Source organism: Acromyrmex echinatior, chromosome 6, assembly GCF_024713525.1.
Source record: "Acromyrmex echinatior isolate Ae372 chromosome 6, ASM2471352v2, whole genome shotgun sequence".
Classification (NCBI taxonomy): Eukaryota; Metazoa; Arthropoda; class Insecta; order Hymenoptera; family Formicidae; genus Acromyrmex; species Acromyrmex echinatior.
In genome coordinates, this window is record NC_141857.1 from 8,864,428 (window position 1) to 8,890,147 (window position 25,720).

At 26.5% G+C, this 25,720-nt stretch overlaps 1 protein-coding gene across 3 annotated transcripts; it reads right to left on the bottom strand.

Annotated features, from left to right (window-relative positions):
• Positions 1-2,880: 2,880 nt before the first annotated feature.
• LOC105154806 (uncharacterized) lies at positions 2,881-13,634 on the bottom strand. 3 transcript variants are annotated; one of them, XM_087407478.1, is made up of 6 exons: positions 12,872-13,634; positions 11,304-11,501; positions 10,594-10,683; positions 7,976-10,493; positions 5,406-5,486; positions 2,881-3,146 (listed from the first exon to the last, which is right to left on the bottom strand). In XM_087407478.1, the coding sequence occupies exons 1-3, from the start codon at positions 12,929-12,931 to the stop codon at positions 10,615-10,617; spliced, it is 327 nt and encodes a 108-aa protein (XP_087263604.1). In that variant the 5' UTR covers positions 12,932-13,634; the 3' UTR covers positions 2,881-3,146; positions 5,406-5,486; positions 7,976-10,493; positions 10,594-10,614. The 3 variants fall into 3 exon arrangements, with proteins under 3 accessions (XP_087263604.1, XP_087263603.1, XP_011068834.1); XM_087407477.1 differs by having other exon boundaries at positions 7,956-10,493; XM_011070532.2 differs by lacking the exons at positions 2,881-3,146; positions 5,406-5,486 and adding an exon at positions 7,212-7,878 and having other exon boundaries at positions 7,956-10,493.
• Between the last annotated feature and the right edge of the window lie 12,086 nt (positions 13,635-25,720).

The window sequence follows — 25,720 nt, forward strand, 5'->3', positions numbered from 1 at the left end:
GATGTTGACGATATCTATCTGCAATTATAGATACTGTATCCATCTGCATCTATATGCAATGTTGATCTATAGGAATTTATTTGCAATTACAGTTTCTGTCTATTTCTGTCTGGATTGATAGATAAATATCGTCAACATCTGATGCGTATTCATTCCAAATAAAAATAGACAGTCATTATAATAAGAGTCAAGACAACAGACCGAAAGGACGCCATTACTGGGACGTCGTTTACATGACTCACACGAACAGAGTACGTACACAAACTCTAGTTTTCACTAACACATACACAGTACGTGTATACAAACTCACGTTTTCATTAACACATCGCATGATCCCAGGCATAGCGCTGACCAATCCCGAGGGCCAACCGCTGTTGTCTCGACTTTTATTATAGTGACTCTATATGTGTGGCATGTTCAAACTCAATGGTGTCCCAGCAATGGTGTCTTTCCGGTCTATTATTAATTCTTATTATAGTGACTTTATTACACATACAAACATACGCAAACAAAATTCAAATGCAAAGGGTATAAGGATCGAATTTACTTTGTTTACTTCTAATTATTTTGATTTGTACTTGCTTGTATTGCTTTTATTTGTATTATTTATGTTTTTATTTTGTTGTTATTATTTTAGATTTTATATGGATAATTAAACACAAATGTGTAAGGAATATTTACTATAATGTTTTTACGCAATATAAAAATGTGTACAAAACAGCAGATTTTTCGCTTGCACTCCATTTAACATAATGTGTCACGGAAAAAGTACGGTAAGACTCGTCACTAAAAGACAAAATGAAAAATTGAAAAACTTTCACTCGCCAATTTGGCTGTGTGATGGGTCACAAGAAAATTGATAAATGTAACGAAGTTATCATTTTCCATGATTTAAATAATCCAGAATTTGTAAATGAACCGATTGTACGTGAAGTTGAAGAAACTGTTAATAAAAATAATCAAGATTTAGAAATTGGAGCAACAGATTCTGAGGATAATAATCTTCATTATGATGTCGATTATGAGCCACTCGTAAAGAAAGTTTGTATGAAGAATATTCATCATGTATTCTCTTCGATCTTACAGTTACAGCAGATAAGAATACGTTAAAATCTGTTAGAAGTCCTATTTATTTCTAACTGTTTTTGATTGCTTTTAACAAAAACTGAAAATTTTTACCAGAGTACATTCCAAAATATTATAATATTATATAATATAATACAGAGTGTATTCCGGAATATTTCGAAATATTTACAGAATGTAAGAGCAACATTCAAATAATCGTTAAATATTCCATTCATACATTGTTACATATTCGGAGAATGTTACATATATTTTTTATTCCGCAAAATTATAATTTTCTCAAAAATGTAAAGTTAGAAGATTCTTCGAAAATCTTAAATAAATTTTAAACAAAATTGTCTTTAAAATATTTTATTTATATATATTTACTATAAAGAACTTTTTTTTAATTAATTGGATTCAATTAAATACATTTAGAAAAGTTGCATCTTTCATTTAGAATTTTAGATTGAATAATATACACGATGCACAGAAAAAGTTAATGTTATTTTTATATTGAAAAGTATTGAAATGTGCTTCGTGCAATTCCCATAAATGAATAAAAGTATTCGGATTAAAAAGGATTTATTATAACATTCGCATGTTGAGTATTTCTGAAAATCTGAATCCATTTTGATCCATTTTCGTTTACTGCGCCGGATATCGTGGATGCCTTAATTATTTGTAATTTCACGTCTTCTTTCAGATTTTTGTTGCCAATGATGTCATTTTCCTACTTGAATTTCATCACCCAAGAAGATGCAAATTCACTATCAATACTTCGGTTATTGATAGTGAATTTGCATCTTCTTGGATTTTTAGAGTTAGTGAATGACTTTGTCTTTTGAGTAGAGACTATTATATTAAATGTTTAGCGAGTTCAAAATTATGCAGCAGTTTTGCAGATTATCCTCGTCCTTCGATATTAAGATTATGACATTGACGTAGCGCCTATTATACTATATTATACCTATACATATCGAATTGAGAAATGCTTATTAGCCATCAAAAAATATTGAACGCTCTGGGATATTAATATGCTGCTACTACTAAAAATCAACTCTTGATATCTCAATTGATAGATGAGGTGACATCAAATACCGTATCTACGTCCTCTACTCGGGAAACATATGGTCTAAGTTTAATAAAAATTTTTTGCCAATGGACTTAGAATATATTAATAAAAGCAGAGGTTTTGAGGTTTTTGACGTTATAGATTTTTTCGTTATAGATTGAAAATTTACCCTGGATGGTTCTATTTTTATGTCAGATTCGTATTCAAAATATATAAGAATAGCTATGTCTTCATCCCAGCATATGATGCTTTTTTTCTGTGAGCTTATGATTATCCAGTGATTCAGATTTAGAAAATGAATTTTTACAGAAAATAGAAGTCATATTTTTAATTGTTTATATTTCATATTATTATATTTCCAATTTTGTATTTAAAAATCCTTTAGCACAAAATTCTCGCAGAGAACTATTCATGTGCAAAATGAAAAAAATTCTGAGAGATGATTAATTCACTTCACACGGATTAGCTCATATATAATAATGTGGTTTTATATAATTACTTTTTAATTATTTATGAAAATTATTTATGATAATTTTCTAATGTTTACAAACAATTTGGTATAAAATAAAAAATTCATGGTAAAATCTGATTGTTCAATATTTTTTATTTATTATAAGTGTACAATATTCATAATTAATCTTACAATTTAAAGTACATAAAAAGAAATATAATGTATTCAAGTTATATGTATAATAGTAATAATTATTATAATAAGCATATAATTATGATGTCAATAATAAAAGTTATCTTTTCTGTAAAAAATTTAATTTATTTATATACAAAACTTCAGAAATTATTAAAATATTGCTAAAGATTTTTCATAGGGCAATATTCAATGTTCAGAGATCATATTCAAAACTTACATCATGCGCATTTCATCTTTCCTTTTACAAGTATTAGAACTATTATTGTATATTGTTTATAAATCATGACACATTATTGTATATAAATTACTAGATATACCTAGTATATCTAGTATTAGTTTTAATATAGGGCATATTTGTTCATTCTGCAACATTCAAAGAAATTTTCTGTGGCTACATCAAAGTAGTAAATAATTAATTTTTATCCTATTCTATTGGTATCGTAAATATAGGTGACTTGGGACAGTATAGGTAATTTGAGACAGCATGTATTTTTGTTAAATTTAATCGTGGTATCTATCCATGAGTCTCTAAAGAAAGATTAAATTTTAAATTTTCTTTAATGACTCATAGATGGATGCCACAATTAAATTTAACAAACGTACATGCTGTCCCAAGTTACCTGCACTGTTCCAAATCACCTACATTTGCGATACGCATTCTATCACAAGCTAAATATATATTAAACAATTTTATTCATTCATTCATTTCTATGATGTTCTAATATATCAATTTTAATAAATTAATTATGTCGATGAGGAGTGCTAGCCTCGATAATCTTGATTTTGACATATGTTGTCAAGGTCATGACCCTGAGTGATCTCCAACAGCCGTCGCTCGTTATTCATTAAAAAGATAAAAAATGTTTCAATTCTACTTTTAAATAAATAAATCCTTTGAATGAATAAAAATTAAAATGTAGAAATTTTTATAATCGCATGTTCATTCGCGCGCTTTGAGAACTCTACAATTATTAAATAAAGAAACAAAGAACCTATAGCTTAAGTAATTAGCTAAAATAATTCTGTGCGTGTTATTGTGTACATATAAATATAAGATAAAAATATAAAAAAGTCAAACATTCCTAGGCAAGGAAGAAAGTGGGTTAAACCTCGCTTTGTGTAGAAAGTTGTGCGCTCTTATTAGACGAGCGGTGTGTATATCTCCATTTTTAGTTCACTAACTGACCAACGTTCCAATGGCTGAAAATGATTTAATTTGATTCCTTATATTATTCTGCGGAAAAACATCTATATACACTTTATTTTTTTATGTGATCCTTGAATAGTTATAAACAATTTCTTGTTTAAAAAATCTTCGAATAAAAATTCCGAAAAAATTCTGTAAGCTTAATTGGATCAAAGTGACATTTTTTTTGTTTCCGAGACTTTTTTGTTTAAATCAATAGTTTTTGAGATAAAAAGTGTCTAAACTTAAAAAATAACAACCTTTATGATTTTTTTCTCAGAAGCTAGTCATCCAATCAATATGAAATCAATATAAAACATGAAAATATTCGGCCAATCTTAAACTATAACAAGAATTTTATTTTATTTTGATCTGTACTGTTATTGACAGTGAAAACTTTATTATAATAAAGACGCGTCCGCGGCGCTTTATATAATAAAGTTTTCACTGCCAATAACGGTACAGATTAACATATAATATAATTCTTATTACAGTTTAAGACTGATCAAATATTTTTGTTTTCTATTCATACTAATTAGATGACTAGTTTCTGAGAAAAAAAATTATAAAAGTAATCATTTTTCAAGTTTAGACATTTTGATCCAATTAAGATTACAGAATTTTTTCGGAATTTTTATTCGAAGTTTAGATTTTTTAAACAAAAAATTGTTTATAACTATTCAATGACCACATAAAAAATAAAGTGTATATAGATGTTTTTCCGCAGAATAATATGAGGAATCAAATAAAATCATTTTCAGCCACTAGAACGTTGATTGGTCGATTAGTGCACTTTCTAAGCGATTTTTTGGTAAACCATTGACTATATGCGCTACTACGTAAAAACGAAAATATATGATAAAATAATGCTTTCAAAGAAAATTTTTGTTTTTAAAGCAATAAATTTATTTTAAAAGAGAATTGTTGTATATAGATTTTGTTGTATATAGTGGAAAAGAAACGTTATTTTTTTTTACATTCTTCTTTTTAATAACTTTTTAATGAATAACGAGCGACAGCTAAAACCTGTTGGCCGTCACAACATATATCAAGATCAAGATCATCGGGGCTGATTCTCCTCATCAACATATTTACCTAGGGTAATTCCGGTATATATGCCGCACTTATCAAAAATTTATGATGGTACTACTTAACATAGTAGTACAAATCGATTCAATTCACAATAATGTAATTAATATTAACAGTAAGAAACTGAAATCATAACTTATTACTGTTTTATCATAACAATACAACATAAAGGTATGTAACAGAGTAATTGCGGGAAAAATTACTCCCACTTCTTCTATTTTTTCTGACTTCTGCGGCGTAAATCTCAGCGCGGCGTATTTGCGATGGAGTTACCCTATATATTTTTTGCGTTCTAATAAAAATAAATGCAATAATCTTATCATGTAATTTTTTTACGTAATCCTTACCAGAAGATTTTTTAGCATCCCTATAATAGAAAGGTCATTAGAGTCTGAAGAAGGTGGTCCATTATTTGCTCCATCACGAGTCTAATTAAAAAAGGATAAAAAATTGAATTAAGAAGTTTACCAATAGACTAAATTAAAGAAGTTTATTAGTAAAAGTTAATTTAGTTGATAATTTTAAGCACAAAATTAATCAAGTTTGTTAAATAAATAATAATTTTATTTCATAAGCTTTATCTAATATTTTTGTTCTATAGATTACGTATTTGTTCTATAGATTAAGCATTTATAAATTTTCTATTGTCTTAGTATCATATTTTTCAATGCAATTAGAAATTCTTAACTTATCATTGTAATTATTATTAGGTCTTCAACGTGTCTTACAACATGTCTTCAACGTGTCTTACTACATAAATATTAGTTAGGTTAGAATATTATTTTTCAATAGCGAGTCAAAATAAATAGATATACATTTTATATCCTACAGATTCTTAAAGTATTCTTAAAGCATAAATATATTTATTATTGTTATTATAATTATAGACATATTTGCTTTAAGAATATTTTTAAAGTAAATATAAAAATAATTGGTAGAGAAAAGTCGCCAATACCAATGTAAGTCATTTAAAGGGCCACACTTTTATTTCTCGGAAATTAAACGTTGTATTTGTTAATACTGATAAAAATAATTTATTTAAGATGATTAAAGAACTAAAAGATTAAAAAACTCATAATTTATATTAGACTAATTTAATTTATTTAGACTTTTATTTGATCTACACATCACACTAGTCATAATTGATTTATGGCTTGATTATATGACTTGATCATATGATTATAATATGTAAAATTAATTAAAAGCAAATTCTACAAATGTAAAAATAAATAAATTTCTTATGATAATTTATTATGTTCTTCTACAAACTGCTTTGTTTAAATAATAGTGGCTGTATTATAATAATAATACATCGTTTATAGTTTCTTAAATCTACTGTTTTATTTATATATCTTTTTTTCATATTTTTGTAATTGTATTTTTCTCATAATAATGGATTTAAAATTGAAGCGTAAACCGACACATCGTGTAAGATCATAAGCTAACTTAATTTTTATATAATGTTGAATTATAGTGTCAAACATATCGAAAGTGACGATAAGCTTGTATTTAGGGGAAACCAGGGCATCATGGGTAATCGATTGTTTAATATAATCTAGAATATTTAACTTAATACTGATACAATATGACTGTTACTTCGTTGTTCATATTTTTTTCTAGATGACAGTGATTAAATTTCATTTTATCGAAAAGCATCGATCATTAATGGTTTTCGTGGTGTAATAGTAACTTTTTAATCGCATAAAAATGTTTTAATATTGTTTTTGTAGTAAAAGATACATGTTTAAAGATAAGATGCGAGTTTCTGCGCATATTTTCAAAACTTACTATGTTACAAGTTAATAATCTAATATTTATTTTTTATAGTTTTTTATTAAATGTATAACTAAATATATAATTGGGGTACCATAGGTCATACATTAAATATTCATGAAGAAACGGGACAATACAGAAAGTATATATACTATAAATTAAAAATATATACTATAAATTAAATTAAATTAAAAGGGCAGTTTATTCTTCTAAGTAATTAATTTTATTTTATCGTAATAAATTTTTTATCTTATATTAATGGTTATTTCTTATTCGTTTTTTTATAACTTTCCATTTTATTATTTAATAATTATTAGTTGTAATTATATTTTATTGTATTAGTAACTATGCTAAGAATGTGTAAGTTAATTGAAAATACATTTAAACTTTCATCACCGTTATTTCTTGCTATTTCTATTATTTTTCTACATATAATTTTTCTACATTTCTATTATTTTGTATATGGCTTATGATATCTCGAATAAGGCGCCATGGGTTATTTTTTTTTCAAATGTTTTTATTTTTTTTTTAAACTAATAAATATTTACTAAATATACTTATTAAATTTTAAAATATGCATTATGCTTTAATTATTTAAAAAAATTACAAAAATTTTTATATTTTGATGCACTTTTAAGAGTTTGAATGTTTGTGACTCATGGTGCCCCAGTCTTCCCTATATGTACATATTTATATGAAAAAACTCTCACTTTTGCTTATCTTACAAAAAAAGTTAATTATTGAATGTTTGCAAACAGTATTATAAAAACTACAACATCAGATAATCGATACTTTCAAGTTAATGTTTATGTTTCTAAAGTTCTATTTTTAGTTTTAGTATTTCTAATTTAAATATTGTCTAAAAACAAAGTGATTTATCTCAATATCAACGATCTTCCTCTATATTTTATTAAAATATCCATCTTTTTAATAATTCCTTCAAGTTCTTTTATTTGTTAAAGGTGTCTTTGTATATTTTTACTGACATTACTTTCTTCTGACAAGTTGATAAGTACATTGCAATAATAAAAACTGTAATGAAAATGTCTGTAATAAAAATTTCTTTGAAATTATTATGTAGTGTATAAATGTGCTGTATTATTATAATATCAATGTATACGTACAGATTTTGCAAAAACCATACCGTTGAGAGCCAAGAACAGAAGTACGTAGAACGCTTTCATGATCACAGTACGTTAAGCGCAATATATTTTACACTTATGGTGAAAATACTAAGTTTTTGCGAAGTGGTATTCCTTCGAGTAAAAGCAATTGGCGGTTGAAATATCTTGTTGTGCGTTTGACTTATTACGAACTTCCTTATAAAGGAATGCTATATCTTATCATTCTTTGAAAATTGTACGAAAATTACAGTATGAAATTACTGTTTTGCTAAACTTTTAAAAAAATATTTTTTGTTATCACAAGCGAATACTGCGTATTTACGTATACATTATCATGGAATTTCGGATGCACTCATAAATTTCATTTTTTTAATTAGTTATATAAAAAATTAGGATATTATAAAATAGCAATTATGTTATTGTTTTATATTACTTTAGAGCACTTATATTATCATCAGTTGAAAAACTTTTGATTTACATTACAGATGAAAAAAATCAGGTTTCTTTTACTTTAAAAAAATATCAGATAAAAAAGGGATTTTTTAATCAAAATGATATAAAATTTATGAAAAATGTATATTAAATTTATGTTAAATAAAGGAAAAAGATATAGAATTTAATTTCTTGATATTATTAAAATGTTTGATATCTATGTTATTTCGACATTATTTAATAGTTTTTATCTTTATTATTTTTTTTTAAATCAAAGCGTATACATACTTGCGTTATTATGAATTGCAGCCTAATAAATTGATACTCTTTACCAACAGCGATTTAACAAGTACATCGCTTATAATTATTCAAACGACATATTTTATATTTTATTTTAACTTTAAAAGCTAAATAAGCAATATATTACCTATACGTATTATTGTCAATACAGATAATGCTTTATTAGTATAATTGACACTATTTTGTTGTGCATAATATTGATAGTAATTATACGTATTTAAAATTTTAATTATTGAAGCAAAGTCTTAATATAATACCATTTAAGAATATTTCAACGATAAAAGAAACAGTAATTATTCTAATATCATTTGTATTAAACAATGTACAACAGTGTGTTAAATAATGTACAGTATGCGATATTTATTTAACTTTTAAAATTGGAATACAGTATAAAATATTGTCCAAATAATTATGTACGGTACTTAGGTAGTATATATTCTATAGGTGGCATATATTCATATTCACTGCCACTTATTAGTCATTGTACTACATTTTAATTTTTATATTAAACTGCGCAATTTGAAGAATTATAAGAATTTTTTCGCATTTGTAGAATTTGTTTATATATATGCTCATTTTATATAAAAACAAAATTAATGAATTATGAATTTTGAATTTTACTTTTTTATTCATAAACAGATCATGTTTCAGTATTAATAAAGTGCAGTAATTAATTTCAAAAAATAGTGTGCCTTTTTATGAAATCTATTGATATCGGCTCTATTTAATATATGCATAAATTGTATATAAAATTGTATATATAATATGTACATGTATGCATACATACGTATGTGTGCATACATACATATACAAGTTTTATAACTTTGAGAGGAACATAAAGTAATATCTTGATTTGACCTTGAATATTTAGTTTAAAAATCATAAAAAATATCTTTAATTTTTTTAAAGGAACTTCATTTTATTAAAAAGATCAACGTATATAACATTTGAATAAATTGTTTGTAAAAGTCGCATGATCATTCTTATATAATAAGTTATTATAAATTAAAGACCTACCATACAAAACTATTCTATCTATATATTTACAGATTTTATCTATGATATACACATTGATGTGCACCTGAATCCAAAACATTTTTTAGATTTATTTTCAACACATACAATCTTATAAATTTATTTTTGACGGTAAAACGTTTTAATTGTCGCTTGTTACATTTTGAGCTAGGAATATTGTTCACGATTATTGTAGAATTCTTAACATTATCTTAACATTATTTCTAGTCCAACGACAATAAGCGCGTTTATTTTTCCGTCATTCTTATTTTAGACAGGAATTTGAATAAGCAAAAAAGAAAAACCAATAATTCTCTTGACACTTAGATATTAATGTAATTATACCAGAGAGGATATGTATTAAAAAATATATTACTTGAACAAAAAGAGTCTTAATAATAAAGTCATTATTAGATAATTAATTATGCATATATCATGCATAATATTATGTTAAAATATGGAATATTTGAAAAGAGTTTTAATAACAAAATCATTATTAGATAATTAATTATGCATATATCATGCATTAATTAATATTAATATTAATATTAATTAATATTATGTTAAAATATGGAATATTTGAAATAACTTCATAACAGAATTTAGTTGCTCAATATACTATTTATTAGAAATGCAAAATATAAACAATATTTGTCGAAAAATTAAACGTGTTTAAAAAGAGGTACAGTGCATTCCAGTCATATGTATAATAGTAATGATGATAATATAATTTAATAAATAAAATGTTTCATAACAATGCCTTTACGATGTCGATAATAGAAATTATCCTTTCTGTAAGAAAATAAATCATCTATATACAAAACTCTAGAAATTATTAAATTATGACTAAAGATTCATTATAATATAACGTTCAGAGATATTCGTAACTTACATAATGCGTTTCATTTTTTTTTCATGGTCCACAAAGACCATCTAAAGATATACTTGCTAGAAGAGATCTTCCTACAGAACATACTAGTTGCTGCAACATTCAAAGAAATTCTCTATAAGTAATGATAAATGATTTTTTATTCAATTCTATTACTATTATAAGCATGATATAAATTATATAATCTTATTCATTTATTTATTTTCATAATGTTTAATCAAAAGTATTAATTTTAATAAAACAATTAGTGAAATTTCATAATTATTAAGATAGTTTTAAACTTCTAAAGTTTTTTATGATATTAATTTCTGTATTCGTTTTGTATTCCGAAAAAAAAATTTTAACTTTCAAAGAAAAAAAAAGACTTGTAATACATATATCATAGGTCAATGAATTATTTAGAAAGTATAATTAATTAATATTGCTAAGGCTTCCATGAGTACTTTCTATATAAAGATTTTGCGTTTCGCGATTTTCTTCCGTGTCCAGATTTTTTCTTAGAATGTTTCGTGTTGCCGATTTTTTTCCTAATCCACTCAAGTAAATCGATTATCGGGACGATGGGCCATATACTTCTTGATTTTTGTGTAAACTGATAGTATAATAAATCATTTTTATCCATATGTACTTTTTATCTTTTTTTCGAATTATATTTCTTGTATTCTAATAATAAATATAATTTTTTGTGTAATTTCTTTTTACATAATCCTTACCAAAAGCATTCTTATTAGGGGTATACCGCCTGACGATGGTAGTCCACCGCCTGGTGACGATGGTGGTTCACCACCTGGTGACGATGGTGGTCCACCGCCAGGTGCACCATTGCCAGGACCATTGCCTCCACCATTGCCACCATCATGAGAGGAATTAGGAGGTTTTAAATGAGGTGGTACTTTCTTTCGATCAACAGTCTAATAATTAAAAAAAAAGTAGAAAATTGAATCAAAAAAAGTTTAATAACAGTTAATTTAGCTGACAATTTCAAGCACCAAATTTATTAAGTTTGTTAAATAAATATAAACTCTAATAAATAAGCCCTGCTCTAACATTTCCGCTCTGTAGATGAACCATCTAGAATTATTCAGTATCTTAGTATTATATTGTTCGTTGCAATTAGATGTTCTTGATTTGTCATTGTAATCATTAGGTCTTTAACGTACCATAAACTTTATTTTAAAAAATATTATTTGCGATAATAACTCGGGAAAAAATGTTATGTATATATATGGACATATTTTATATAATTATATATAATTATATATATAATTGTACGTAATTGTGTGTATATAAAAATATCAATTTTTGTAACATAATTATATAAAAAATTCAGGATGTTCCGAAATTTTTTGCCAAGCATTCTTGATAGAACGGACTAAATAGAATCGAAAAGTCCTGTACAATTTTGCAATTTTCGCAAGATATTAATAGTTACATAGTTAACAAGATATTAATAAAAATAGCTAGATATTGATTCTCAAGAATTTTTTAAAATCCTATCAATTTTACAGAAAAAAAAGCGAGAGAAAAAAAATGTTTATTTCCTTCTCTTATATAAAATTCTGAGGATTTTTTTAGAATTTTTTCAGAATTTTTTAATACTGTATTTTCTCATAATAGTAAAAATAGTTGCAAATAAGAAAATGCAGTACTAAAAAGTTGATAAAAAATTCTGAACAAATTCTTAGAGTTTTATGAGAAGAAAATAAACAATTTTTGTCTCTTGCAGTTTTTCCGTAAAATTAATAAATTCAAAATGGAATTCAAGATAAAAATTATTAAAGGCCAATATTTAGCAATTTTTAGTAATTAATATCTTGTTAATTATTGCGAAAATTACAAAATAGTAGAGGATTTTTCGACTCAGTTTAGTCCGCTCTATCTATCAAAAGAGCAGTTGGTAAAAAATTTCGGGACACTCTGTATATAATTTTAGATATTATTATAATCAATACAATATAATTATATAAATATATATATATGAAACATTTTTTTCCCGAGAAATTAAAATGAATAGATGAATGTATTATATCCTGAAGATATATTATAATGTTAAACTAAATAGGAATAATAATTCTGTTAAAATTCATTTTTTATTATTTCTCCAAGTTTCTTTTATTTATATGAAAAATATCTTTATATATACTTTATATATACTTTTCGCGATATTATTTTCTTTTATTAGGTAGATTGCAATAATGAAAATTGTTTTTAATAAAATTTTTTTAAAATTATTATGTACTAATTTGTGGTGTACTCTTATAATATATTGATAAATACATACCGATTTTGCAAAAACGATTCCGATGAGGGTTAACAACAGAAGAACATAGAATGCCTTCATGGTTAAAAAATACGTCAAACTCAATGTGTTATATACTTATAGTCTGAGAATTCTAAGTTTTTCTCTGCAAAGTATTTCTTTTCTTCTAGTAAAACCAATTGGCGATTGAAATATTTTGTCGTGCCTTTGACTTATTACAAACTCCCTTATAAAGGAATGCTATATCTTATCATTCTTTAAAATTTGCGACAATTATAGTATGAAATTACTGTTGCTATACTTTTAAAAGCACTCATTTTCATTATCGTGAGTGAATATTATTGTATATATTAACATATAATATATGTCATTGAAAGATTATATAAAATAACGATCCCAATTATGGGTCGTGTTCTAATTATAGGTCAAACTTGCAAAATTACAATGTTTTACAGATATACATGTATTAATAAATTACTAAAATTTTCGTATTTTTTGTTCTTTTATAACTATATTGTAATATAAAGTTACTTTCTCAATCATTATTAATATAAATTATGAATATGTATAATGACAGAGTATTCATTATTTAAGAAAAAATATTTAAGAAAATAAGTGAAATGTTATTTTAATTATTTAATAATTTTTTAAAATTATAATGCTCTTTAGCAGTGGATTGTATTTAATACACTATAACATTGTACAAATTAAAACAATGAATTTTAATATTATTTATTACTGATATAAATATCTAATTTTATATTAATAGTATCTAAACCTTAAACGCGTTTTTCTCCAAATCATGTTTCTCAAATCCGTTGACTTTATAACTCTCAAAAACTAATAATAGGATTGTCTTTATCTTATAAATAATTTGAAATAATGAATCTATATATATAACTTCTGTGTAATCTTATATAAATAAAATGTTAATAATAAACTTTCTTTTTTACTAAAAAGCATGTCTAAAAATAATAAAAAATCTAATCTTTTTTTCAAACAAATTTTAAAAACTGTTGTAATTTTTTACCCGGAACGAAGTTCCCACAGAAGAGGTATTAATAACATAATGATATAACATGTGACTACTAGTAACTCCACACTGTAAGGTGACTTTTTTTACTTTAATGTGGTCAAAACTCAACTTATAGTGGTGGTGCCATCTCGTGTACAAGAGTAAAGTACATAAAATCAATTAATTGCATGCTGAGCCAATTTTGGTCTTAAAATGTTTGTAGAATTATTTGCTCTAAGAATAACCCGATTCTGAATGTATTGCTCATTGTTTAAGTTAAAAAATTTCACCAGAAGTGTCGCGGTACTAGCGCACGTATAGTGATCGATATTGGTATAAATATAATTATTCAAAATTCTCGAAGTTTCTTTGCAGTATCTTAGAGTAAAAAAGTAGCAAAAATTTTGACATATGTATTTTTTTGTTTACAGTACGTAAACAAATCTCACATACTCTGTATGTGTTTTAAATGGAAATGGGGGTGCTTGCGTAATATGAAGTCAGCACCCCCACTTTTGAAATTAATTTCCTGCAAATAAAAAGAAGCACAAAATTCGGGACTAGAGGAATAAATTAGCACTCAATTAGTACTTAATTATGGCTTACAGATGAATTTTTTTTGTGGGGATACAGATTCACAGACATTAATATAATTTATTTTTTGACAAATATCTACTGAATAAGGGACCCCGCTATGATGACTGTGACCTTGATGCATATTATCAAGATTATTCTGATCGTATCCTCCGACAAGGAGATTTTACACGTAGGTCATTAATAATTATAAAGTTATTAACAACGAAAATTAAATAAATAGCGTCCTGTTTCTGCTACATACAATATTAAGAACTATCCCCTCCTTGTATAATGTTTCCACGCGAAACGAAGTCCATATCTTATTTTCCCTCCTGCTCACATCTGACTTTCCGCTTGAAACGAGCACACAACGTTTATAAAGTATTAACAAAACCTTAAAAAAGAGCATACAATCTTTTTTTTAGCACTTTGCAAGCGCTGCTGTGCTACTTGGAAAATCCATCCATACTCTTTAAAAGGTAAGTTATCGTTACAGATTATTAATTCTGAAAAACTCGTTATACAATAATTATAGTTACTGAAAAAATAACTTTTAGTTACTTTTAGTTACATTTTTTCATCAGAATTTTCAGCAGAATGTCATGAGTATCATCGATATTATTAGAGCTATATTTAGAAACGTTACCCGAGTCTCTTTATTCTTGTTGTTTATCTAATATTAAACAAGGATAATATACGGAGTTACTAGAGTAATGTAATTCTTCACAATTAAAGAAAAAGGCTGCTTTACATTTACATGTTATACAATTTTATTCAAAGAAAAATAAGAAAATTGTATGGTAAAGATGTTTCTCTTGAAAGTTATATAAACACCTACGAAATTATGGATGCTTTCCAATTGCAATATCCCTAGACACTTTTGTGCACATGGCAACACAAGTTGCGTTTCCAATTGCTCGTTATCATCGACACAACACTACATATGTACTCAGCTGTGTAAGCTTGTGTTTTCTAGTGACAATTACATGTTACTAACCGCGACGGCTATAAATGAGATTGAAGAACGTTGAGTAGTAGACATTTTTACTTGTTTTATTTAATACAGGCGGAAAAAGTTACCTTGATCTAACTCTACTTAAAACGAATCAAAACCGTACACAGTGTACACATTTCTGTTCCAACCGAATCGTGTATAATGCTACACTTTGTGCATTCCTGTGTACATTTGTTTTAAGATGTATTAAGCAATTGGAAAGCATCCGTAAATTAAAAAACATTTTTGTATATATGTATTTTTTAAAATTAATTAAGGTATAATTCTTAATTAATTAATAACATTAATCTTCATTTTATATTTGGCTAAAAGTTGTAAATTCCAGCACTAATCCAAAATATTAATAAAAATTTTTATTAATTTTTAACAAAATTTGATATTGTGTCATCATATAAATTTTCTCTCTGTGATGTTACATGGAACTATCAATATTGAATATTCGTTCGATAAGAAGCACTACTCGGAAGCCGTTTAATGAAGAATTTTTTATTCTGTCATAATTATTTATCATGTCAACATTAGAATTATTGGAATTCAAAAAGGGTACAATTCTTCTTTTAAAAGTTCGATTTTTTTTGTTCGTTGGTTAAAATGAAAAAAAATCATCCTGATCGCTGAATTTTTCACTAATTAGAGAACTTTCATTTATAGTATTTCTCTAGTTATACGCACATTTCTTTTCACGAATAGAGGCTCAGTACTAGTAGTGAATATGAACGCAAATCATAATCGATCATATGTAAGTTACGGTCTACTTGCTATAAATGTTTTGAAGTATTCTCTGATCAATTAGTAAATTTCTTTCTTCTGGTTGGTCAATTAAATGTTTCGAAGCATAGTACAAAGTGGACCGCAAATTAAATAGAAACGTTCTTGAAATTTTGTAAAATAATAAGCATAAAAAAATACGTCTATGATAATATTTATATCTTTGAAATATACAATTTTCTGTTTTTAATTGTGTAATTTAATTGTGTAATTAAATTCGTAATGTATAAGAATATTTTTTAATCACAAAGCCTATATGTTGATATTTTCTCCGTTATTTTCATCACATATCTTCATATAAATAATTAAATAACCAATTCTCTGTTTGCAGGCGAGAATTGTTAAGTTCAAAAGTAAAAAATTGTTTTGTTAATATATAAAATTCGTTTAATTGACAAGAAGCGTCGATTATTATTTACAGCTATCTTTTGGATGAATTTCATATCTAGGGGAAGTCCAAGCAAAGTAGATGTGTTAATGTTTGGAAAAAAAATGACGCAGTTAAAATTAAAATCAGAAACCTTTTTTATTCTCATAATTCTATTAATGGAATTAATCTTAAAATAAAATAAAGAAACTTAAACATTTAAATGTCTTTTCAAAACGTAAAAAAAAAAATTATCCGCTTTGCTTGACTCCTCTGGGCAAAGTAGATAGGTCACTCGAGCAATAAGAATGGAATTAAAAAAAGCAAAATCAGTGTCTGCAGTCGTCACAAAAATAGCTACTAAATCGTCTATATATGTATAGTGTAGTGACTTCATAAGTCCATTTGGACATATTTGTTGCACTAGATCTAGTCTTCGGATGATGGGTCGGTGTATTTTTTAGAACATGTATCATACTGTATTGTGAACAAAAAAGCAAAAATGAAATGTAAACAATCATCTGAATTCTTTTTGTTCACTCGAAAGATTGTCTGTCCTTCCGTCTTCCCAGTATTATTTTCAATGCATCACTGAGGATAGAACATTCGCTTTGCCCCCATCCCAAAGAACTACTTGGCGCGAATTTGAAAAAGTTAGAATAAGTTTAAGCAATAAGTAAAAAATTTTAACCTTAAATACACATTTAATGTCAAAGAATTCTTATAAAAAATCATTCACACTGGTTAAGAAACAGTTACTACTAATAGTTACACTACGTACCTTAGCGAAAATCGCAAGAAAACATAAAATTTCTCTTATTCCTCTATCAAACACAAACGAGCGTAATCATATATTGTTTCGCAATTTCATGCATCGCCAATCAATTATTTCTTCAACAGTTAGAGACTCATAGTACTATCTCAGATAGATAAGCGAAAATAAAAAAATATTCGCTTTGCCCAGAGCGTTCGCTTTGCTTGGACTTTTCCTATTCTTTTACGACTATAAAGTTAAATACAACGTATTTAATTGTAAATAGAACGTATTTAATTGTAACTGTACACTTGGATAACAAATTATTATATATTATAATAGTTAATATATATCTATTATTGCTCGTTATAGATCTTGTGACTTAAGACACTTCTATTTAATATTTTGTTATTGTTATTAAAAATAACAAAAATATTTTATTTTATTAGTTTAGTTGAAAGAAATACTGTGTATATGTGATGTAGACATCAATCAGACCATTTTTATTGCGTTAATAAAAAATTGTAATAGAAAATAAGTTAATCATAGTTATCGTAATCAAATATAAATGAAATACAATGTGAAACTTATTGCACCCATAAAGTCGAACCACTAGAGAAGATTTTGCTATAAGCTATCAAATATAAAATTGCAATCACATTGAAATTTGATAACTGACCACAAAATTCAGACTTCATTAATATATGGCAATTAATATTCGTGTTATAAAGTTTATTAATATAAAAAAATTATTAAATTACTTATATAATTTAATAAGTTTTTTAATAAGTTTGTATTGCTATTGTGTGGTTTTACTATTTACATTACTGTTCTGACTCATAAATGCGTTCGTAATGTACAGAATCAGACTGTACATATATAAATTTACACAAGAAATATGTTAAGCGTTTCAATTAAATGTAGGATCCTTCTTATTTGAAAAACAAATATATTTTTTAATATAATTGAGTCTATATTAAATCTATATATTAGTCATAATGTAATTATTATTTATAAAATTTATTCTTTTAATCAATGCAAATGTAAAAGTATATGCATATGCTTGCAAGTGTTAATTGCACACGGGAAAAAATTTTATGCATATAATTATATTAAATTATATTAAATTATATTATATATAATTTTATATATTTGTATATAAATGGACATATTTTATATATAATTATGTATAATTTTATATAATTATATATAATTTTATATGTAAGTTTATATATAATAATTATATATAAATATATGCAATTATATATAAAATATGTCCATCTCATTATATTTTTATATAACTATATATAATTATGTATAAAATATTTTTTCCCGGGCAATTATATAAGTACTGACACAAATAGGTAAACAATAATTATTGTATACTTGTTTGCGTCAATACTATATAATTGGTTAACACTTGCAAAATATTCATATGTATATCTTTACATTTACATTCAGTTAAAAAATATAAATTTTATAAATTCATTACAATGAATATAACAATAAAAAGAAAAACATATCGAATTTTATAACTGAAAGAGAAAAAATTGAATATCTATATGTCAGTGCAAGGAATTGAAAAACAATTTTGATATGTTATACGTGCAATCAGCGGCTAGAGCGATGTAAGGAATAGTCATAAGCGTTATTCCAAAAATCAGCCCAAAAGTTATCTGTCAAGCACTGCTCTATTGTAAAAGCTACTAGCAGCTGGAGTCTTAAAAATTAGAGTATTAAAAAACATTTTTTCAAAATTAAAAAATGTAAAAACAAATTATTTTACTTACTTTCTAAATTGTTACCTAATATACGTAATTTTTCTTAAAAATAATAGTTAAAATCTATTTCTGAAAAGATCTGTTATGACTCATGCAAATCAGCTGATTGTTTGTCGCACAATGCTATTTTACGTAAATTTATTTTACGATGTGTTTTATGCTATAGTATCTAATATTATTAGCAAAAAAAAACATTTTTTTTATTTTTTGCAACTTTGTACAACTTATGAAAATATATTTATATCTACTCTTGGTTCAAGTTTATTTTCAACAAATTTTCATGTGGTTCTGCGATAGCATTAATTCTCGTAACAATTTATAGAAAATATATTTCTCATTTAAATACTTTTCGTGTTTAAATAATTGCAAAATTGTCAATTATATTAATAAAATTTATATTCTCACATATTTAATTTTTATTTAATACACAGCTCAATGACAGGTACACATAGTCATCAGAATATAAAATAAAATACATAGAAATTTATTGCCATTATATATACATCCTTATACATATTACTGTAGTACATTCTTATACATATTACTATACCTATACTACACAAAATTTTGAAAGAATTTTGTTGAGATATTACAAAATTGAATGTTGAAGTATGAATGTTTCTTCAAATTGTGTTGAATCTATATTGATTTTTCTATATTGACTGTTAATGTTGCTGCAATGTTGAACAAATTATTATTTGAAATACATTTCAGCTGTTAAATTTTGGAAAGAAATAGTAATACGTATCTCAGACAATAAAAAGTGTTTAAAATCGGATCATAATTTTATTTGTGTCTATAAGACAATTTAAAAACTGGTTTTTATGTCACAATTTTAAACTTTATGTTGTTTGGGTATATTTTTTATTAAATAAAAAATAAATTTTTAAGCATGCAAAATTTTGAGAAATATATGTTATTAATATATATATCTATAGTCATATACAGTACATTTTAGAAAATAAAGAATTAATTTTAAATAATAAGAATCAATACCAATTATTTTTTAAAGTCAGATTTTTTCCAATATATTAAAAACTATAATTTTACACATTTATTTTATTCAATTTTTTAATAAAATGTTCATAGTATATATTAGGTGTTGGAATTAATTCGTAGCGTTTTACAAGTGATGGGAAGTACTTTCATTAATGTATTTTTTAATGCTCATGTGAAATAAATAACATTCTTTCATTAAAAAACGCTACGAATTAATTCCAACACCTAATATATGAAATTTGTCTGAATATAATTTCCGGTATTCATTTTTAAGAAATCATTAAGCAAAATAAGTAACACATTAAATAACACATTAAAGTCGCTATTTTTTCGATCGGCGGCAGTAGTAAAGACAGGAAGCATTTTATAATATATTGTATAAAAAAACTTGTATAAAAAAATTAACAAATTAAAAAATTAACTTATGAAATATCTTATACTATATAAAAGTAAAATAAATTTTTATAAAAATTTTCATAATGGTGAGCACTAATGTGCTCATTAGGTTGAGCACAACTGCACGTCCTTAACATTTAATGTTCGTGGAGCGAACATCGAAATAGCAAGTTTTCGTATGATTATAGAGGTCATGCAGCATTGGATAGCTTTAGAATGACCACTTCAAAACTATGAAATTAATTTTTGATTTCAGAGAAAAATGTTTCTTTTTTTAATCATAATTTTATCGTGTATTCTGGAATACGATGCTAATCGGTAATATTTATTCTAGCAATAAAACTGGATTAATCAATGTATAAAAAATTTTTTACTAATGAATTAGTAAAGTCTCTATTGTATATATACATTGAATCAATGTTTAATTGCAACATCTGTAAGATATAGACTCAATGAACATTGAATGTTTCTGCAACGTGGTATTTTTAACGTTGACTCTACATTTTGTAATGTTGGTACATTTTGCAATGTTCAACGTTTTCAATGTTTTCTGAGATGTTGGTTCAACATTATTGTACTATTATGCTGGCGCCTCGCTTTTTTTGAGATGTCATCTTAAATTTATATCTGTCTTTTGTATTTTAGACATATCAATAAAGCATATTATTATTATTACTATTATTATTATTATTATTATTATTATTATTATTATTATTATTATATTATGTCACAATGTAATTAATTTTAATTGCATGTTTATACACCATATCTTTCTTATATGCGCCGTATAAATTAAATTGTACTGTAATAATTGATTGGCCATAGATAAAAAATGAGTCACGTTCGGAAATTTTCTGTAACTGTTAGTAGAAGTTATTACAATGAGTCATATGCGCTTACATTAATTTTAGCAGAAATTATTCACTAACATGTTTGAAATAATATACATATAACCAAGGTCATGTTCCTCGCAATTTTCTGATAACGCAAACGATATCGCTCATTTATGCGTAAATTATTTATGCATATAATAACGTCTCAAATGATATCATTGTACTGTCCGACTTAAACACAACCATGCAAATGGTGTTTGTATTGCATATACCTGTTCTCTTAAAAATCATTTTATGGTATTTTAAATGTAACGGACTGAAATGTGGAAAAGAAATTAATGAAAATAATTTGTCTTGATTCGTTAATGTCTGCAATTATACATATATATATTTTTAATAGAGGTGTACAATAATTTAAACATAATTTATTTTAGCTTATTATCTATGTGTGTGCAGCATAAAAAAGATATATTTAAGTATTCAAATTGTATATTTACATTAATATTTACAACAATTTACGATGTATATACGAGGTGTGTTCAAAAAATATCGAACCTTTGGTCAGCAAAAATACATTTATTTATACATTTACTCTAATCTCCTTCAAAGTAGTCTCCTTGATAATGCACATACTTTTCCCAGCGGTCCCGCCATTATTGGAAATATCTTTGGAACGCATCTTTTGGAATGGTGTTCAGCTAGGTCGTCGCGCTCCGCATAATGTCTTCTCTTGATTTAAATCGATGATGCGCGTATGATGGAGCTGCCAAGTGGTCACTGCCCACAGATTCGGTTGTTTGCGTCGCACAGCATCAAGGCGACAAAGGACTTTCTGGTAGTACTCTTTGGTAGCTCCAGATTACTTGGCAGCAAGAGAAGACATTATGCGGAAAACGACGGCCCAGCTGAACATCATTCCAAAAGACGTGTTTCAGAAGTGTTTCCAACAATGGCGGGACCGCTGGAAGAAGTATGTGCATTACCAAGGAGATTACTTCAAAGGAGATTAGAGTAAATGAATTGTATATGAATAAATGTATTTTTGCTGACCAAAGGTTTGATTCTTTTTCACACCTCGTATTTACGAATGTATTATATACATTTAAGTATTTTATCTTTTTTGTTTCTGCCATAATTTTTTTCGATATTTATTTAAAATTAATGTTATTTTTAAGATTATGCAACTAAAGTCAATTTATTGTATTGAATATGGAAATTATTTAATACCTATGATGAACATAATTTAATTAATGCTAAGTTATTTCAGTGAAAGCAAGTAATGAGCAGTGTTTTCAATACAGTGGTCTAATATTTTTCTACTTCTTCTTTAAAATTTCGATTTTTTCCCTCGGCTTATCTTGAAATTTCTTCGTATTCTTTCTTTCATAAAAAATTGTTATCCTCTATTTTACAACTGTCTCAATGATTTGGGTTGTAACTATATAGAAACTTTAATCGCATTTTTCTCGATGCATGCTTAATAAACTTATTTAGATTAGCTTTCCCTTCATCGATTTTTTTAAAACTTAAGTTTTTAAAGTAATTTTTATTGTTGAAAATGAGTCTGAAAAAATTTTTTGGGGGTCAGACATATTTAGGCCATCATATTGAAAATTATATGAAAAAAATGTGTTTTTGATCCAAATTTTCTGACTGTACAAAAAAAAAACGAACAGAGCTCGTGATATTGTCTACAAAAAAGATCCTGGACATCTATCATGGAACAAAATCGGAATGGATTCCAATCGGAATTATTCAATTATTCTCTAAATTTTTATTGTGTTTTCTGGGGAAAATAATTCCGATCGGAATCTATTCCGATTTTGTTCCGTGATAGGTGCCCTGTACTATAATAAACGTATTTCGATACTTTATATTTTAGTCGTTATTAAAAAAACTGACGGTAAATTATCTGATCAGGGGATCCCTCTACCCTGGAGTGACTTTGACTTTCACATATGTTATCAAAATCATGATTCTAAGTAATCTCCAACAGATTTTAGCTGTTATTCGTTAAAAAATTATTAATAAAGAAAGGTTTACTGCTTTATAGGATGTCTATAATTGTACTATACCACATGGGTTTTCGAATTCCACGCCAAACGAGTGGTGGCGTCAAATTCTGACTTGCGCTGCCACTTGATAACGCGCATTGTGGAAGGGATAACATAAAGTGTGGGATAACATAAATTGGACGGTGTCTCTCTTTAAATCTTTGCCCTCTGTCTATGGATATCTATAAGATTCAAGGACTACAATTGTGAAAAACATGGAGCGATTTTCATAGCCTGTTTTTATTTTAAAATAGTTTCAGATATAATGTCTTCCCTGCTAAAAAATTCCAGTTATGTCCAAATAAAAAGTACATATGCTCACATTAAGATAGATAAGATCAGTCTTTAACTGGCATAAAGTTTATCTATTAGGGGTTTGCATTAAAAGTTACTGTTTACGTTTAGATGACAGTAGCTGCGTATGCTATGGTCACATCTGCTACTTATATCATTTTTAAGTGTGAACATTTCCTACTAAAATTCAACAGACGTCATCCTTGGTTACATATGTGCTTTTCTATAACTGAATTAAAATGAAACGTGATAAGTTTTTCCGATGTGTACTTCTACACTATTTTGATTTGAAAAAAAGTGCAGCTGAAACTCATCGATTGCTTGCGGAAATTTATGGTGAATCTGCTCCATCGGAAACAGTATATAGAAACTGGTTTCGACGATTCAAAAGTGGTGATTGTGATGTTCACGACAAAGCAATGCTCTGTATTTGATGAGATATGAAGGGTGTCGTGTATTATGAGCTACTTAAACCGAACGAAACAATCACCGCCGAGCGTTATCGACAACAATTGGAACGTTTGAATGATAATTTGATGCAAAAACGACCATCAATTGCATCAAATCGTCGAAAGATGGTTTTACTCCATGATAACGTTCGGCCGCATGTTGCTATAATCGTGAAACAAACACTGATGGATCTCGAATGAAAGGTTCTCCCGCACCCAGCGTATTCTCCAGCCTTAGCACCAAGCGATTATCATCTGTTCCGATCGATGCTCTGGAAGGTACACACTTCCAATTATATAGCGAATAATAATTATAGCGAAGTCGAAAATTGGGTTGCTGAATGGATTGATTCAAAAGACAGACCATTCTTTCGTCGTGGAATTCAACTTCTGCCTGAAAAGTGGCAAAAAGTCATAGCTTCCGAAGGAAAATACTTTGATTGAGGTATTCATATATTTTGTTATTAAAATAAGTGTTCAAATACAAAGAAAAAACAGTAACTTTTAATGCAACCCCCTAATAAGTAAATATTAAATACTTTGTCTAGCTGGTACCCTCTCCCCACCATGCAAAAATAAAAAAACGCGTGGCTTAGAATTTGGAGTAATTTATGAGCTTTTAAAATCCGCAAAAAAAAGTTTGAGCTCGTCCTGATTAGGAATTTTAATTTAAAAGTGGGGGGGGGGGGCTGAGTGGATGTCCATCCCACCTCTTAAAATTAATAATAGGAAATCGCTCACAGGCTCAGAATTAGGAGTTTTTTAAGAGCTCTTAAATCAGTGCTTTTTCGATTTTCGAGCTCTATCCCTTATTCTCAAAATAACTCCAAAACTAGTATATACTCAAGAGGTAAGTAATTGAAAATAAGACTACATTTAAAACTTTATTAATGAATATAATTTCGGTATAAATCTGATACAAAAATATATAATCATTAATTTTTAAGTTGCGATCCCTTAGCAGAAAAACTACCCTTGCCTTTTTCACTCAAGAAAGAACTATGTTCCAGAAAAGGAAAATAAATCATTTTATGATGGCAAATGATTTGCTGATTTAGGAGCTCGTGAAATATGCACAAACCGATTTTTGAGCACCCCTTAACAGAAAAATCAGCTTCTGCGTGAAAAGGGCAGAGAGTGATTTTCCTGTATATATAAAACACATTTTTTTAATTATATTGTAATGAACAAAGTGTAATTAATAAATTCTTTTTTATTATTATTTTGTAAACGATGTATATGTATATAACTCAAAATTATAAAATCTGTAAAGTTCGAATCGCGTACAACATAATAATTATTTAACATTAAAATATAATTTTTTATAATATTATTCATTAATTTTTTGGTCTTTTAATCTTTTTAATTTTAATAATAAAATATTTCGTGTGTGTATGTGTGTGGATTTGTGCGTGCATGCGTGGTGCGTGCGTGAAAAATAGAGCTTTTGTCATCTTTAAGTCAATTTACAATCGACTAAAACATAGTTGACTAATAGTCAGCAAATAGTCAACTTATAGTCGACTCATAGTCGACTGTTGAAAGTCGACTTTAAGTCAACTGGGAGCA

What these genes read in the sequence shown, in the direction of transcription:
- LOC105154806 (XM_087407478.1), bottom strand. Translation starts at nt 12,931, where the DNA reads ATGAAGGCATTCTATGTTCTTCTGTTGTTAACCCTCATCGGAATCGTT. An exon ending in GAATCGTTTTTGCAAAATCG is followed by an intron (nt 11,502 to 12,871) that starts GTATGTATTTAT and finishes TTTAATTATTAG; the next exon opens with ACTGTTGATCGAAAGAAAGT. An exon ending in CCCTAATAAGAATGCTTTTG is followed by an intron (nt 10,684 to 11,303) that starts GTAAGGATTATG and finishes TGAATGTTGCAG; the next exon opens with CAACTAGTATGTTCTGTAGG.